Source organism: Scatophagus argus, chromosome 13 (assembly GCF_020382885.2).
Source record: "Scatophagus argus isolate fScaArg1 chromosome 13, fScaArg1.pri, whole genome shotgun sequence".
NCBI lineage: Eukaryota > Metazoa > Chordata > Actinopteri > Scatophagidae > Scatophagus > Scatophagus argus.
The window spans coordinates 13,570,511-13,584,230 of record NC_058505.1 but is presented as its reverse complement, the minus strand read 5'-3'; the positions used below and the strand labels follow the sequence as shown (position 1 = coordinate 13,584,230).

The window sequence follows — 13,720 nt, the reverse complement described above, 5'->3', positions numbered from 1 at the left end:
TAGCTTTAAGAGAGTTGTCCTCAAACAATCCCACGTGGCTCTTAGTTAATCCACATGAAAACCAAAGAAAGTCCATCTACACTTAACCACACTGTGGGTCTGTGTCAAAGTCTGAAAAGGGAGGATTTTGCTTTAGGAACCTCTGCTGTTGTCAGGATACCAAAGAATCACTCATGACACATCATCATATGGCATCATATGCATGTGTGCGTGTATCACTCATGTGTATGTGCATAATGCTGTACACGCTGAACGTGCACCCTGGGGTGCTTGACTCCTCTGCAGCGATTTGGCCCGCTTCACATCAGTTTGACAGCGCCACCTGCTGTCCATGAAAATCACATCTGAACATGTTCAGAGCATGTAGTTAAAGCATCTGCAGCAGGCCTACAGCTACAGAGTGCAGCCTGCAGTGTAGATTCATATTAGGATAAATATACCAGTACTCTATTTAAGCGTAAGTGTAGCCCTGCATACACCAAACAAGCTGATAAAAACATCATTACTCACAAACTCTTTGATACATGTTTGAATGTCTGTTTCTTAAGACTCTTGTGCGGTTGTAAGGCGACATGGCCATAGACCACATAGCCACTTGAAAGGTTAATTTCAGGTCACAAAAGGGAAACAATCAAACAGGGATGACATTCCTGATGTTAAAAAAGTGTCATTCCCCAGTGTGTGTGCATGTGTGTGCGTGCGTGTATGTGTGTGTGTGTGTGTGTGTGTGTGTGTGTGTGTATCGGGGTGGGGGCTGCTCTGTTCTAGTGGCCAAATGCAGAGGTCAAATGTCACAATATATTAGGATTCTGAGTGCCAATGATGTTTGCCTCTTTATGATAATCAGAGGACAGGTGCAGCCTACCCCGTCGCCATGCGCCCCGCTGTGTCTGGCCTGTGTCATTACAACCGTCAAAACTGCGAGCACTACACAGGCACTTTGCCTATTCCATACCTCAGAAAAACATTGATGTGATCGACGTGAAACACAATGAAAGTGACTGTAAATAATCTTTAATTTCATCTCTTTTTCTCTCTTTCTCTCTGTCCTACCTATTCCCTATTTATCTACTCTCTCACTACCCCCTCTGTGGTGTCTTTCTTTGATTTAATTAACTCTCCCTAACTATCAATGCGGGTATTAATTAGTACCATAGACACATGGTTTCTCTCTCGTGACTATTGTGCTATGTTGTGCTGAGACTACATGTAAAGAAGCACCTTGTCAACCAAATGTAAAAACTTAAAGATGTACAAAAAAAAGAAGACTCAACATGTCATAGACTGATCCTATGCACAGAAGGACCAGGAGGGAAGACCACAAGTGACAAACTGTGCATATTTGTGAATACCTGTGCGAATAGAGGGACCTCTTAATGATCTCTGAACTTTGAGCCCTTTGCAATGGACTGTCACCGCATTCCTCTGCTGATGGTGTTTTATTTTTTTGGTTACCATGAGAACCGTCTCTTCTTTGTGTCTTTTTTTTTTTTTTTTTTTTACTTTTTTTTGTGGGCAAAGCCACTTGTTGTGTAGCATCTTCTAGCGGGAGATAATCATATTAGAGAGGAGACGCAGACAGGAGGAAGAGGAAGGGGTGCAGCAGGGCAGCAGGGGAGGCAGGAGCATGAGAGGCCCATCATCATACTGGAAGGAGATGTTTAAGTGACTTTCCTCATAGTTGGGTTCTGGTTGTTATGTAGTGCACTATAACAGATTCCCCACAGGAGGTGTCATTTAAAACTTCTTCTAGAGTCCAGAGGGAAACAAAAACTGCAAGTGTTTGAAGGTCAGATCCAAAGCTGACTGTTAGTGTTGGAAACAGTTGTGTGTGTATGGCTACCTCACTGAATAGAGTGGCCTGTGACACAACCACCCATACCAAAGATACTTCAAGCCTGCAGTGTTCACACTGGACCTGGGACAAGCACACATGCAAACACTAGACACACACATGCAAACGCTACACATATGCAGATGCAGATATGCTTCTAAATGCACACACACGTTTCCACAGAGCAGTTGCGCTGCATGGTAAACACAAAGAGGTGTTTATTGTTTGTTATGTGGGAAGAGTTGAGTGCCTTTTTCCTTCAGCCAGGGGGTTGGACTGCTCTGCGTGCGCATGCACACACACACACACACACACATGCAAATGCTACACACACACACACACACACCCGCACACACTAAGACACGCGCTGTTTAAAGTGAAGAGGTACACACACTGGGTGAAGGGGGAGCAACACAGGAGGGGTCCTCATGACATAAAAACACTTTTGTTTGAATTCAAAGAGCACTTTTCCACACACTGAGGGAAAAAAAGATTGTTTACTGCTGCCATTTTGATGTTTTTATTTGCATATGTTTTTACATGCTGGTGAGAACCCGTCGTCTCACTGAGTCCTCTCCTCGATACACACATGCACACACACTCCCACCAGAGATATTTTTGTGTAATTTGTAATCCGAGTGTAGGTGTGTGTGTATATCTGACTGTTTACAAAGCCCTCTGACCCCGCTCTCTCATTGGCTCGCATGTAAACTTAACCTGTGCAACAACCAGCCAATGATCAATCAGTGCAGAGAAATGATGACAACTTTCAAAAGACACATGGTGACCCTCGCCCATCCAAACCCTCTTTGCTGGTCCCTCCGCCCAGGGTAGCATCACAGTGGAAAGCAGGCATGTGTAGACAATTCATCTTGATATACCTCAAATCTTTATTGTAAAGGTTAATGTAGTGAAACAATAATGACAATGTTTAGCAATGAGAGTGACACTAAAGTCACAGCAAAATGATTGTCCCATTTTTTAAAATTTCCTTAAACGAGCGTGTGCAGTATAAACTGTCTAATAGTTTGACATCTTTTGAGTTGGTTTATTTATTGTTTTTAGGTTTGCACGTTGTCCTTTTTTGGAGTTAAGAGAAAAATTATAAAGAGGAGTAAGAGATGGGGAAGAAGAGGGCACAGAGAATAATGAACAGTTAAAAGGACTTAAGATATGATAAAGTAGCAGCAGGAGATGAAGAAATGAGTGACGAAAGGTTTTAAATACAAAAAAGGATGTAGTAAATGAGAAAACTGTCGAAGATAAAGATAAAAATGACACATCAAGGACACTAATTTCTGTTTTGCATCAATTTTGGGCTAATTTTGTGTTTGAAGATTGTCTCATATGTGTGTTAAAGTGATTCCCACATTAAAAAAAAAAACCAGATAACCAACCAAAGCACCTCTGTCATTAGGGTTGGGATGAGCGATTCTTTTATGCATGGATAATATATAAGTGTATATAAACTGCAGGATGAACTGTACCTCTACAGGTGGAGGAGAGGGGGAGAAACAGGGAAAACACAACAAGGTTTTGGTTTCCACCAAGCTTTTGTTTAGCTCTGCGTGTTTTGTGTACTGTTTGTGTCTTTGTATAAAGTAAGTGTATTTGTACATGTATCAACTTCATCAGTGTGTCTTTCCTCTTGTTGTAACCCTTCCCTTTATGTGGAAATTGCCTCTGCATTGTCTGTATCTGTATCTACCCTTTGTTTCACCACATGGTGTGAGTGTGACTTCATGCGTGTGTTTTCTTATTTTGTTTGTGTATTTCAGTTCATCCTTTTTTAATCTAAATTCGATCTGCCTGGGTGTTTGTCTGCTTTAAGAAGCGTAAACAAACAGACAGCCGGGCAGCTGAAATACGGCTTTCTTCCAGTGCATCAAAATGGCGTCATTTGCTTTTTCCTTCAGACAGACCTCAGAGCTCTGGAAGCCCAAGTGTCGATGTTCTCTCCCTCTTCCCTTACCAATCAATCAATCAGAACCAAGTGTCTTTGTGATGGTAGAAGACAATCAATTTCAAATAGAGCAGAGACAAAAAAAAAAGGAGGGAGAGAGAAAGCGAGTGATGGAGGAGGGCAGAGAAACTGACTGGACAGGAGAGATGGGAGGGAAGGAGGAAGGATGGCTCTCAGAGAAATTAGCGTATATGTGTGTGGTCACCTTTAACAGGGAAACAGGGAAAACCTTTAACCTCTGCAGAGTGACCTTTACGGTGGGGGCTGAGGCACCCAGGTCCCTCCCCGGGCTACAACGGAGGTGGAAGTGAGGAGGGGTGGGGGTGGGGGGGTCTGACTTGTGGAGTGGACATCCAGTTGAAGTTGTTTATCAAATGCCTGAACACATATGCACAGCACACACACACACACACACACACACACACACACACACCAACACACACACACACACACACACACACATCACCCAGAGAGCCTTTCTTCTGATCTTCATCTCCACAGTGAGTCTGTCAGTCACACTGGGGTCTGTGTTCAGCCTGTGGAGGGAGACTCGGGTAAAAACTGGAACTACTAATACACCAAATGAAAACCAGTATGGGTAAATTGTGTGTGTTTGACTAAAACAAATAAAGAAACAAGCAATTGGCTGACTGACTTTTCCTTTTCTGTGTTTCTGTTTCTTATTGTGGTGCTCTGTTGCCATCTGGTGGTGTAAAATAAAAGTGAGTGGACCTGTCCACAGATCACAGGAAATGTTTAGCATCTGGTCCAAAACCAGGACTTTAGAAACAGAGAGGCCTCTTAAACATATCTTACACCACCCCGAGAAAACCGCAAATTAAAAGAAAAACTAATTTACTGAATTAAATATACAGTTATATTTTCAGTAAATTTCCTTTTCTCTGGGGGAGAAATACTGAACTGGACGCAAAAGTAGTCCAATTTTAACATAGTGGGTTTGAAAATATTTGACTTTGCTTAAAAAATATCCACAGTTTATATATGTTAAATTATAGAATTAGACTGCTGCCTAAAACCAGGGCTGTTGGGATTTTAATACCTCCTCTTCTAAAAATTCGTACAAAATTACTACTTTTTCTATTAAAGGCCCAAACCCCAAAAACCCACACAGTCTCACACTGTCTGATAGACTAGAGTTTTTAACTCTTAAACTCTTAATAAACCAAAGATTTTTTGAGCTGGGAGTTGGATTGATTTATTAATAAAAAATTTACTATAATAATAATTAAAAAAAAACAGAAATCTTGTCAGAAAGCTTCACACTGCCAGGACATTTTGGCAAGAAAATACTAAATCCTATCTGTAACCACTGTGGTTTGGATTTTCTCAATTCTTAGCATGTGATATGTTAGCCAAAGTGTGCTCCAAATTTGTAGCAATAACTTGATTACACTTTAAATTATGTCATCAAAATATGTCAAATTTTACAACTTTTCAAGATAACCCATGCTCTATTAATTCAGGAAATGTTTATTTCATATATGGGGTTTCTTAGAGGGCAAGTGATCCACTTTGTTGGTTGAAAAAAAAAATGAACCTAAATTTTTGTGGCTACATCTATTTTTATCGCAGGTCTATAAGGTGCAATATTTTCAGTGTTTGATTTTGAAGTAATGCAAAAGTATTCAGATTACATTGCATTTTTTGGATTGATTACATTACTAAGCACAGGTGTAATTAGCAAAAAAATGACTGCTGATTTCTTTTATTGTGCATGCTGGCTCACTGTCATAATGTCATGACTTACCAGGACAACTAAGTAAAAAGGAGCCAGATAGCAAACTAGTAGTAGTAGTAGTAGTAGTAGTATTTACCTGTTTACACATCAGTCAGTGAAGGATGAATATCAACATCAACATCATTATTCATTCAATTTTGACTGAGGAAAAAAATTCTTTAGCAGCTAAATGTTCCACTTTGCTCATCAGCTGGCTGCTAACTGTGTCTGTTTGTGGTTTGGTGCTGAGCAGGAAGTGTACCAGTGGGTTTTTAGAGGTTATTTGCTGGACAGTCAACTTGTTGGACAGAAAGCAAAACAATGAGTTGACTGATTATAGCAGCTTTAAATATTGTTTGTATGTTTATGTATTCATACCATGTTGATACTGAATACTTACACCCATCATCAAGGCTCTTGTAGCCATAAATTCTCTCCTGGGCTCTATGAATGGCATGTTCGATGATCACGTAACATGTGCAGCTAGTGTGTCTTTCATTGTTTTCTGACTGCAGACTTATTTTTAAAACATCAGGTGACACAAGCAGGTAATGAGAACAGACACGGGACACTTCTGACAGTCACATCATGCTTTTATGACGAAAAAGAGTTCATTTACAAGACAGACGGTATATAAAACACGCACTGAAAAAAAAAAAACTTCATATGTGTTTTATAGACAAATACATTATTGTCTCATCCTTCCCTCTGAGATCAAGCAGCCACGGGACTGAGCAAAACATGGGGGATCCTTGGAGAAAAGAAGCAGCAGTTAAATCCTACATTACTATACCTACACTATTTACAGTTCAGCAGTCATTGTCCTCTGTCAGACATGGCAAGGAGGTCTACAGATTAGATGACATGATATGGCTAATAGATCTAATATGTACAGTTTCTGTTCTTCACATCCAAGGATCCACAAACCACAATCCAATAAATACATTTTTTAATCCTCACTGTAAAATAGTCTCTATTATGAGTCAGTCTTGTTTTTCAGTGATTAATCAGATCACACTATTCAATCCGTCAAGCTGAACAACTTGTCTTTATGTTAGCTCTGCACTTAATTGGAGCACTCAGCACCCATTCCTAGGTTTCAGAAATCAGTAACGGCCATGTAAATAAGGAACAAATATGCATTAGTGCAAAAAGTGATCAATGAATGAAATGTTTAACGAGGTTGGTGCCAGGTTGATACAGAGACAGAGAGAAAAGGCAGAGAGAAAGAACAGAGACAGAGAGAGAGAGAGAGAAAAGAGAGAAGAGAGGATACGTTTACCTCAGCCAAATTTGAGACATAAAGTTCAATATTTTCCATTAGAGGGCTCCAGCAAATACAGAGCTATACCAACAACAGCTTCCTCTGAAGAGTGGGAGAAGTGACAGAGTGTTATATCAGCTGAGACCTGGAGAAAAAATGTCGAAATCTGGCACCATCTCGTTCTTAAAGCAGGAAAAGTGGAATCACCTTAAATGTGATGTGGAAACCTAGGAATGAGTGTCTACCAGGTCTGTAAGAGCTCTGCACACTATCTCCCACTCCAGAGGGATTGTTGCTGTGACAAGGTTCAGAATGGATCAATGAAATATGCCATTAATAGTCCTATCCCCATACAGCATTGATCAGTCCCACCATCCTGCTTGGAATATCAATCATTTTATCTACAGCGTATATATCCGAGCAGATCACCTGTGTGTGGATAGATATGTGTAAAAGTACAATCATCCCAAGTAAACAAATGCTTCTTTTGTAAGATGCACACTCTATTTAATTATTCAGGAATACAAGAGCATGTGATTACTTGTCCCTGGCTTTGATTTGTATCAGATTACAAACAACTTTAACGGTCTCATTTGCTCACAGTTTGTTTCAACCAGTCCCATGGCCAGCAACTATGGCACCCATAGCTCTCCGCACAAGTGTGGGTAGGAGTTTGGCAAGACCAATCACGGTATACAAAAGGCATGCATAGATTAAACTTGCTAAGACCACAAGAAAGAAAGTTTTTTTTTTCTCTAGAGAGGAGCCAATCATTTACAGATCAGCTCTCAGTCATACACAGAGAAAGAATGATACTGTCACCTTTTAGCATGTTTTCTTATTGTTTGTTGTGGTGGTGGTATGAATAGAGTGGGCATCAGAAAGCGTCTGACTAATCTACAGACTGAGTCCTAGCAAACCAGGTCATAGCTATTGGTTTTGATCAGATGGAGGCCTCTTCAGATAACTCAAGCAACGCCCCAGATAAACACCCAGAGCGGAGAGGATATCAAACTATGGCTATAAGAAAATCAGTGAACCACTGACTTATGAATCTAACAGTCAATTTGCTCTCTTCGGTGTTTCACTGTATGAGACCCAAAGCTGTGATTTATTTATTTTCCCAGCATGTATAACACTGGTGCAGGTGCATCCGCATCAGCAGTATGGTCCTGTTTGTTGCTGTTACTCACATTGACCACATGGGGTCAGTATTGACACATAGAAACGGGGGAACTTGCAATTATCTGGTCAAGGTTAAAACGAAGTAGTTGTCTGTCCATGGTGCTTTAAACAATCCTTCAGCAATGCTGTAATTCACGTGCATCATGCCTAAATATCATATTAGCAATTACTGCTTTGCCTTACTGTTTCTTTTTCCAGAGAAAACCACCACAGCTAGTATTTTTACCTAGATACGTAAAACTCCAAATAAGTAAAATAGTACTTGCATGACCCACTCTTCTGAGAGGTCTTTTATGGAAATGGGACTAATAAACCAAGTTATCACTCAATCAGCTGAGCCCCTTTCTCTGTCATCCCATTACTGCTCCTCTCAGCTCTGATAATTCAACTCAAGTCTAATCCAATCACAGCAGCAGCTGTAGATCTGGAGTAGGAGATGAATTCATTTACAGCTAACGCAGAGTGTAAAAATGACAGGAAAGGAAATTGCTGTAAGACTCAAATTGCTCTGTCTCAGTCAAATATGAAGAACACAGATAAAGGACCTGAAAGCAAAGCTTTCTTTAAATGAGAAATCAAGGGGAAACAGAAGAGGAGCTCAGGCTTGGTCAGTGATGATGCCGTGACTATTGATGTCTCAAGGTTCGAATTATTTTGGTCTGCTTCTTTGAAGAGTTCCCCAGTGGAAGGCATCCTAATAGTGAGGTTGCTCCCGTTGTTGTAAATGGGACGTCTAGACTACAGTACACCAACCCCAGGCAAGGACAAACCGAAGGAGGGAGCAGGGGATCGCTCAGCCTACTTTCTCAAGCATCTCAGCAAAGGAGATGAATCAAACTCAGCTCCACTGGTGTCTATGCACACTGAGAGTCTGTCAGCCTGACTGAAGCAATGGCTTGACTGCAAAGCTGTGTTTATTGGCACCATTTTGAAATAGAGAGCCGCAATTGCTTGGCAAAGAGTCACTCATAAAGTGTTTAACAAATTCTTAAAGCCTTTGATAATGACAGTAAATTTAATCTGGGCTGGAAAGAAAATATTTTTTCAAAGAGCATTTAACTTGAAGTAAAATGAGTTCCTCCAGTGTTCAAGTACTTGTGAGATCTACATAGATACAGGTGCTTATTTTCAACCCTGACCAACATGAAAATATCCGTTTTCAGTGAACTGACTGCTCTGATGCTGCTCTTTATCAAAAGCACTCACACGGTGTACCACAGTAGGCAGAAAGTCACCATATTATAATAACCCAATAGAAGGGGAGTACTGGGGGAGTCCCCAATACCCCCCTTCTACAGTTCAGTGTCACAAAGATATTATCAGAGAAAATACATACAGTACAGTCCATGGGTTTTCATAACCAGAGAGAGATCCCAGAGTGGCACTGTGCAGAGGAAGTTCTTCAGGAATGAGTAGGGCGTGAAATGGGAACCAATGTTTGTTTGTTTGTTTGTTTTAGGGAACCTGGGTCACCCCTTTCATCTTTTTTCTCCACTGATCCAATCACTGCTCCGTGTTCGATGGCATCACGAGGAGCTACAAATCATAACACGACAACACTGACTCACCGACCACACAGTACACGTGTCTACTACCACACAACCATATTCCAGCCTAATACTGTGAACAGGGACAACGAGGGTTGCAAATGTTAAAGAGACAGGGAACAGGAAGAAGGGAGGAGGACGGTGAAGAGGGGGAGAAGGAGAATAAGATAATCAAATGAAACACGCCCTCATCTACGCTTACATTTGTGATTGATGTTTACACAATAACACCATTGACAATCACTACAGACATTCTCACTGTCTTCTAAACCTAATTTCACTGAGAAATACGGGGGAATGAAAAAAACAAAAGGGTCAGCTCAGGGAGAGGAGACATCCATGAAGGCAACGTCCTGTTCTCAACACAGAAATGGCTGCAGTCACTGACACTGTTAAAGGCAGTATGGAAAGCAGGCCAATTTGTTCATCTGTTCTCATTCAGCCTCATGAATTTTTAACAGCTGTTCAGTTATTCATCCTGACACAGAAGCTGTGGTTTCATCATCCCTCAGAAGGGACAAAAAGTTTGCAGGATTTATTTTGCAAAAGTTTTGAAAGTTTTTTTTTTTTTTTTTTTTACCTAGGGCAAAATATTTCCAAACCACAAACTTATTCTCATACAGCATTGCAGGTGTGCCTTAATCAGTGGTTCCCAACTTTTTACACTATTACATCTTAAATCACATGCGGACATGTGAGTTGAACAGCAGCAGCCAATCATGAGTTTGTTGTATTGTGCATGGGATTATTAATGGCATAAGTTTGAATAGTAACATTGATGCAGCTTAGCATTATTGGAAAATATCTTATTGTTTAAACCTAAAATTATTAGTATAATGTTTTGCTATTTGAAGGTTATTAGGTAAAACATTCCCAGTTTCAACTGCATTACTGTTAAACAGACAGGTTGACAATATTCCATTATCTTTTTAACCCTCCACTGTGCATGAGTCATATATTAGCAAGCTAATGTTAGTTTTGTCGGTTGGTTGAGTTAGCCATGTAACAGTTGCACCTGGGTAAGACTGTGTGGAAATATGAGCAGCTAATCTGAATGTAAGAACTACTTTGTGTGGAACAACCAGTTTTAATTTAGTGATGCATAAATCTTTAGTTGGTTAACACTTTTAGGCAAAGATAAATGTGAGTTCACACAGTATTTAACATAAATAAAATTAATGCAGAAGTCAAAGAAAAGAAAAAATTTTGTAACTATAAACTTTTGTTGCAGACTTATGGTTTTTCTTCACTGTCTTTTGACACCACCAATTTAACTTATGACAATAGGTTAGGAACCACAGCTTTAAATGTTTACATTTTTCTTCAAAATACCACTGGAGAAAAGTGGGAAAATGGGAAAAGTGTTGAGAACAGAACGGTCCCACAAGGAGGAACTTTTAAACGGTAAACAGCCAAAAGGTCACAGAGGATAACAACTGAGGAAATTAAAATGTAGGACAACAAATAGAAAGCAACAAAACACTTCAAAAAAAGTTTTTGTTGTTGTTTTTTCATTTTTAAAACCACAGTACTACTCTCCACTATACGATGCACATGGTGTGGGTAGGGTTAACACGACTTCATTTACATTTGAATCCGCGGTCTCCAGCCAGGGACCCCTCCCAAAGGAGGACCCAGTGGGGGTGTAGGGGGGGTGGGGGTGAGGAGGGGGGATGCACTGGGCTAGGGGGGCAGAGACATTCGCACACTGACCGTCTCAGAGACAGTGAGAGAGCAGTCAGCGTTACACTGCTTTATCAATTTGTATGTTTATTCATGTGTAACTGTGATTGCTGTTCCTATCACTCCAAGTAACCTTTATGTGGTTTTACCCCTCCACCCCCCCCTCTGTGTATGTGTGTTATGGGTGCAACTTCATGCAAACCCAATGACAGCAGATGGTCTTGTGATCATCACAACAGCTTGTAAGATGGCAGTAACGATAATTGTTATTATATAACTGAATCATGCACATTACAGTATAAAAAACAAATACTATGGCTTTGTTTCTTCACTCACAAATTTACATCAGAGAATGAATTTCGGATTTATGGCTCTACATACAGTATTGCTGGAATGTTTAATTTTATCAGAGTAAGTATGTGTGGTGACACTCACTCCGTAGGGTATTTTCACTTTTCCTGAGAAAAGGTGCTGCTTTGCACACATGTGCTGCTATGTGTGTTTTCCACTACCAGGATGAGCGTGTGTGTGTGTGTGTGTGTGTGTGTATGTATTCATATTTCCGTGAGGACCCCTACAGTGTTACTCTGTGTCCTCTGTCTGTCTCTGAGTATGACCCAACTCTCCAGGCTGCTCCCCCCGGGCAGATCTGGGAAAGTCAGGTGTTCACCAGCACAGCAGAGGCCAGGGACTGAAGGTGGAGGCTGGCAGGTCGAGACTCTTTTGTAGTTGAAAGAGCATGAAGAGGGCTTGTGAAGAAGAGGTCACACTCCCCCTTCCCTTCTCTCCAGCAACCCTTGTGAAGCCTCCAGTCCCAGTCCCCCTTGCTCTCTCTTGTGTTGGTTGCGATGGTTACTGTGGCGGCCCGTGTCCAGAGGGCTTGACTTCCTAATCAAACCCACTGGGCCACGGGCAACCACAGCAGCTCTCGGCCAGTGTGCTCGTCCCAAACTCACACAGCTGACGTTGTCACAAAATCTCACAAAGAAGATAAGGCCAAATTGTGTTTTGTTTGTCTATGTGTCAATTATATGAATGATTTGCATCAGATATTATTATCATACTGTATTTTACTTTTATTCAGCTTTACCTCATTAAAACAAATGGAATATGACACTGTTAATGAAGTGTTTGACCCTACAGAACCCTCTTCACTGTTCAGCCGTGGTCAGAATAGATAAAGGTGGCTGTTCTACAGATGTTCTATAGAAAAACATATTCAAGCTGTCTTTCAAAACAGTGTCTTTTATTCAGTGGTATGAACTTAACAACTTAACTCTCAACTGCATTTCTACATGCAAGATTTTTAACAAGGCAGACTTTAGAAGAGCATTTCTACAAATTCTGTGAATGGATGGTAGCCAGGTCTCTCTGTAATACGTTTCTTTTAAAATCCCTGACTGCACAGACTACAGTGAAGGGAAGTTCAAATGAAGAGAGAAATCTATTTCATTTTCTTAATTTAAGAGAAAGACAGGACTACCAGTATTTCACAACTCAATAATCATGCCAATTTCCAAAACTCCTATAATTCTTAACTCTATTATTCTTATCAAGTATGGATGACCAATAGCTCTTTCAGATCTATCAATACTGTAGTTCCTTACTTTATCTTTCAAACATGCTTTTCAGCACATGCTGAATAAAACTACTGATGGACAGAGAGATCAGGGTCATTGTTTTCATTCATAAATCAAATCAAATCAAATCGAGTCGTGGCTCCAGTTTAGATGTGAGCGATCAATTTTGAATAGAGCCATCGACAAGCAATGATTATTGTGCTTTCAAACTTCTTTGCGAGTCAGTGGCTGTGTGTGTTTGCATGTGTCAAACACGTTTTTGGGACGTGCTCATGCCTCCCCTGAGGGACCCCTGGCTGCGTTGTTTCATATCATCTTCATGTTGAACTTCCTGGTCCCTCCTGAGGAGCCTCCAGTGGCGGGTTCAGATTTCCGGAAAGAGTACTCCACTGTGAAGTTGTTCTTGCGTTGGCCGCGTCCCCGGCTCCACACGAACAACAGCAGGAAACAGAAGAGGACCACCCCCAGGAACGTGATGCAACCCATTGCCGTGGAGACCAAGATGGTGGTCAGGTCCAGTGTGAACTTGAGGAAAACACGTGTGCTGTTCAGATTTGTGTCGTTGAAGAAGTCGCCGCTGTACAGCGAGCGATTGAGAAAGAAGGCTGAGGCGGCATCTAGCGGTTGGCCACGGACTGTAAGTGTGGCGAAGTAGGTGTCATTGCCTCCGGCGTTACTGGCGATACAGATGTATGTTCCGCTGTCAGTGAGCTGGGCGTAGCGGATCTCCAGAGTGCCACTCGGGAGAACAGTAATGCGCCCTGAACTCTTAGATGTGATCCGTCTGCGCTGTGGGGAAATCCAGACGATAGCAGGTACAGGTTCGCCTTCAGCACGACACAGAAAACTCACTGGCTGGCCCTCACGAGCAATCACCTAAGGGAGGTGGAGGAAAGGAGCACACGGGCTAATAAATGCAGGAGAGT

The 13,720-nt window shown here is 41.2% G+C and overlaps 1 protein-coding gene across 1 annotated transcript in view; it reads right to left on the bottom strand.

Moving 5' to 3' along the window:
• Positions 1-6,110: 6,110 nt before the first annotated feature.
• Positions 6,111-13,720, bottom strand: part of LOC124069808 (leucine-rich repeat and immunoglobulin-like domain-containing nogo receptor-interacting protein 3) — a 34,431-nt gene continuing 26,821 nt past the window's right edge. The window contains exon 4 of the mRNA XM_046409263.1: positions 6,111-13,670. Coding sequence (XP_046265219.1) covers positions 13,101-13,670 — 570 coding nt within the window. The 3' untranslated portion in view covers positions 6,111-13,100. The remainder of the gene's footprint in view (positions 13,671-13,720) is intronic.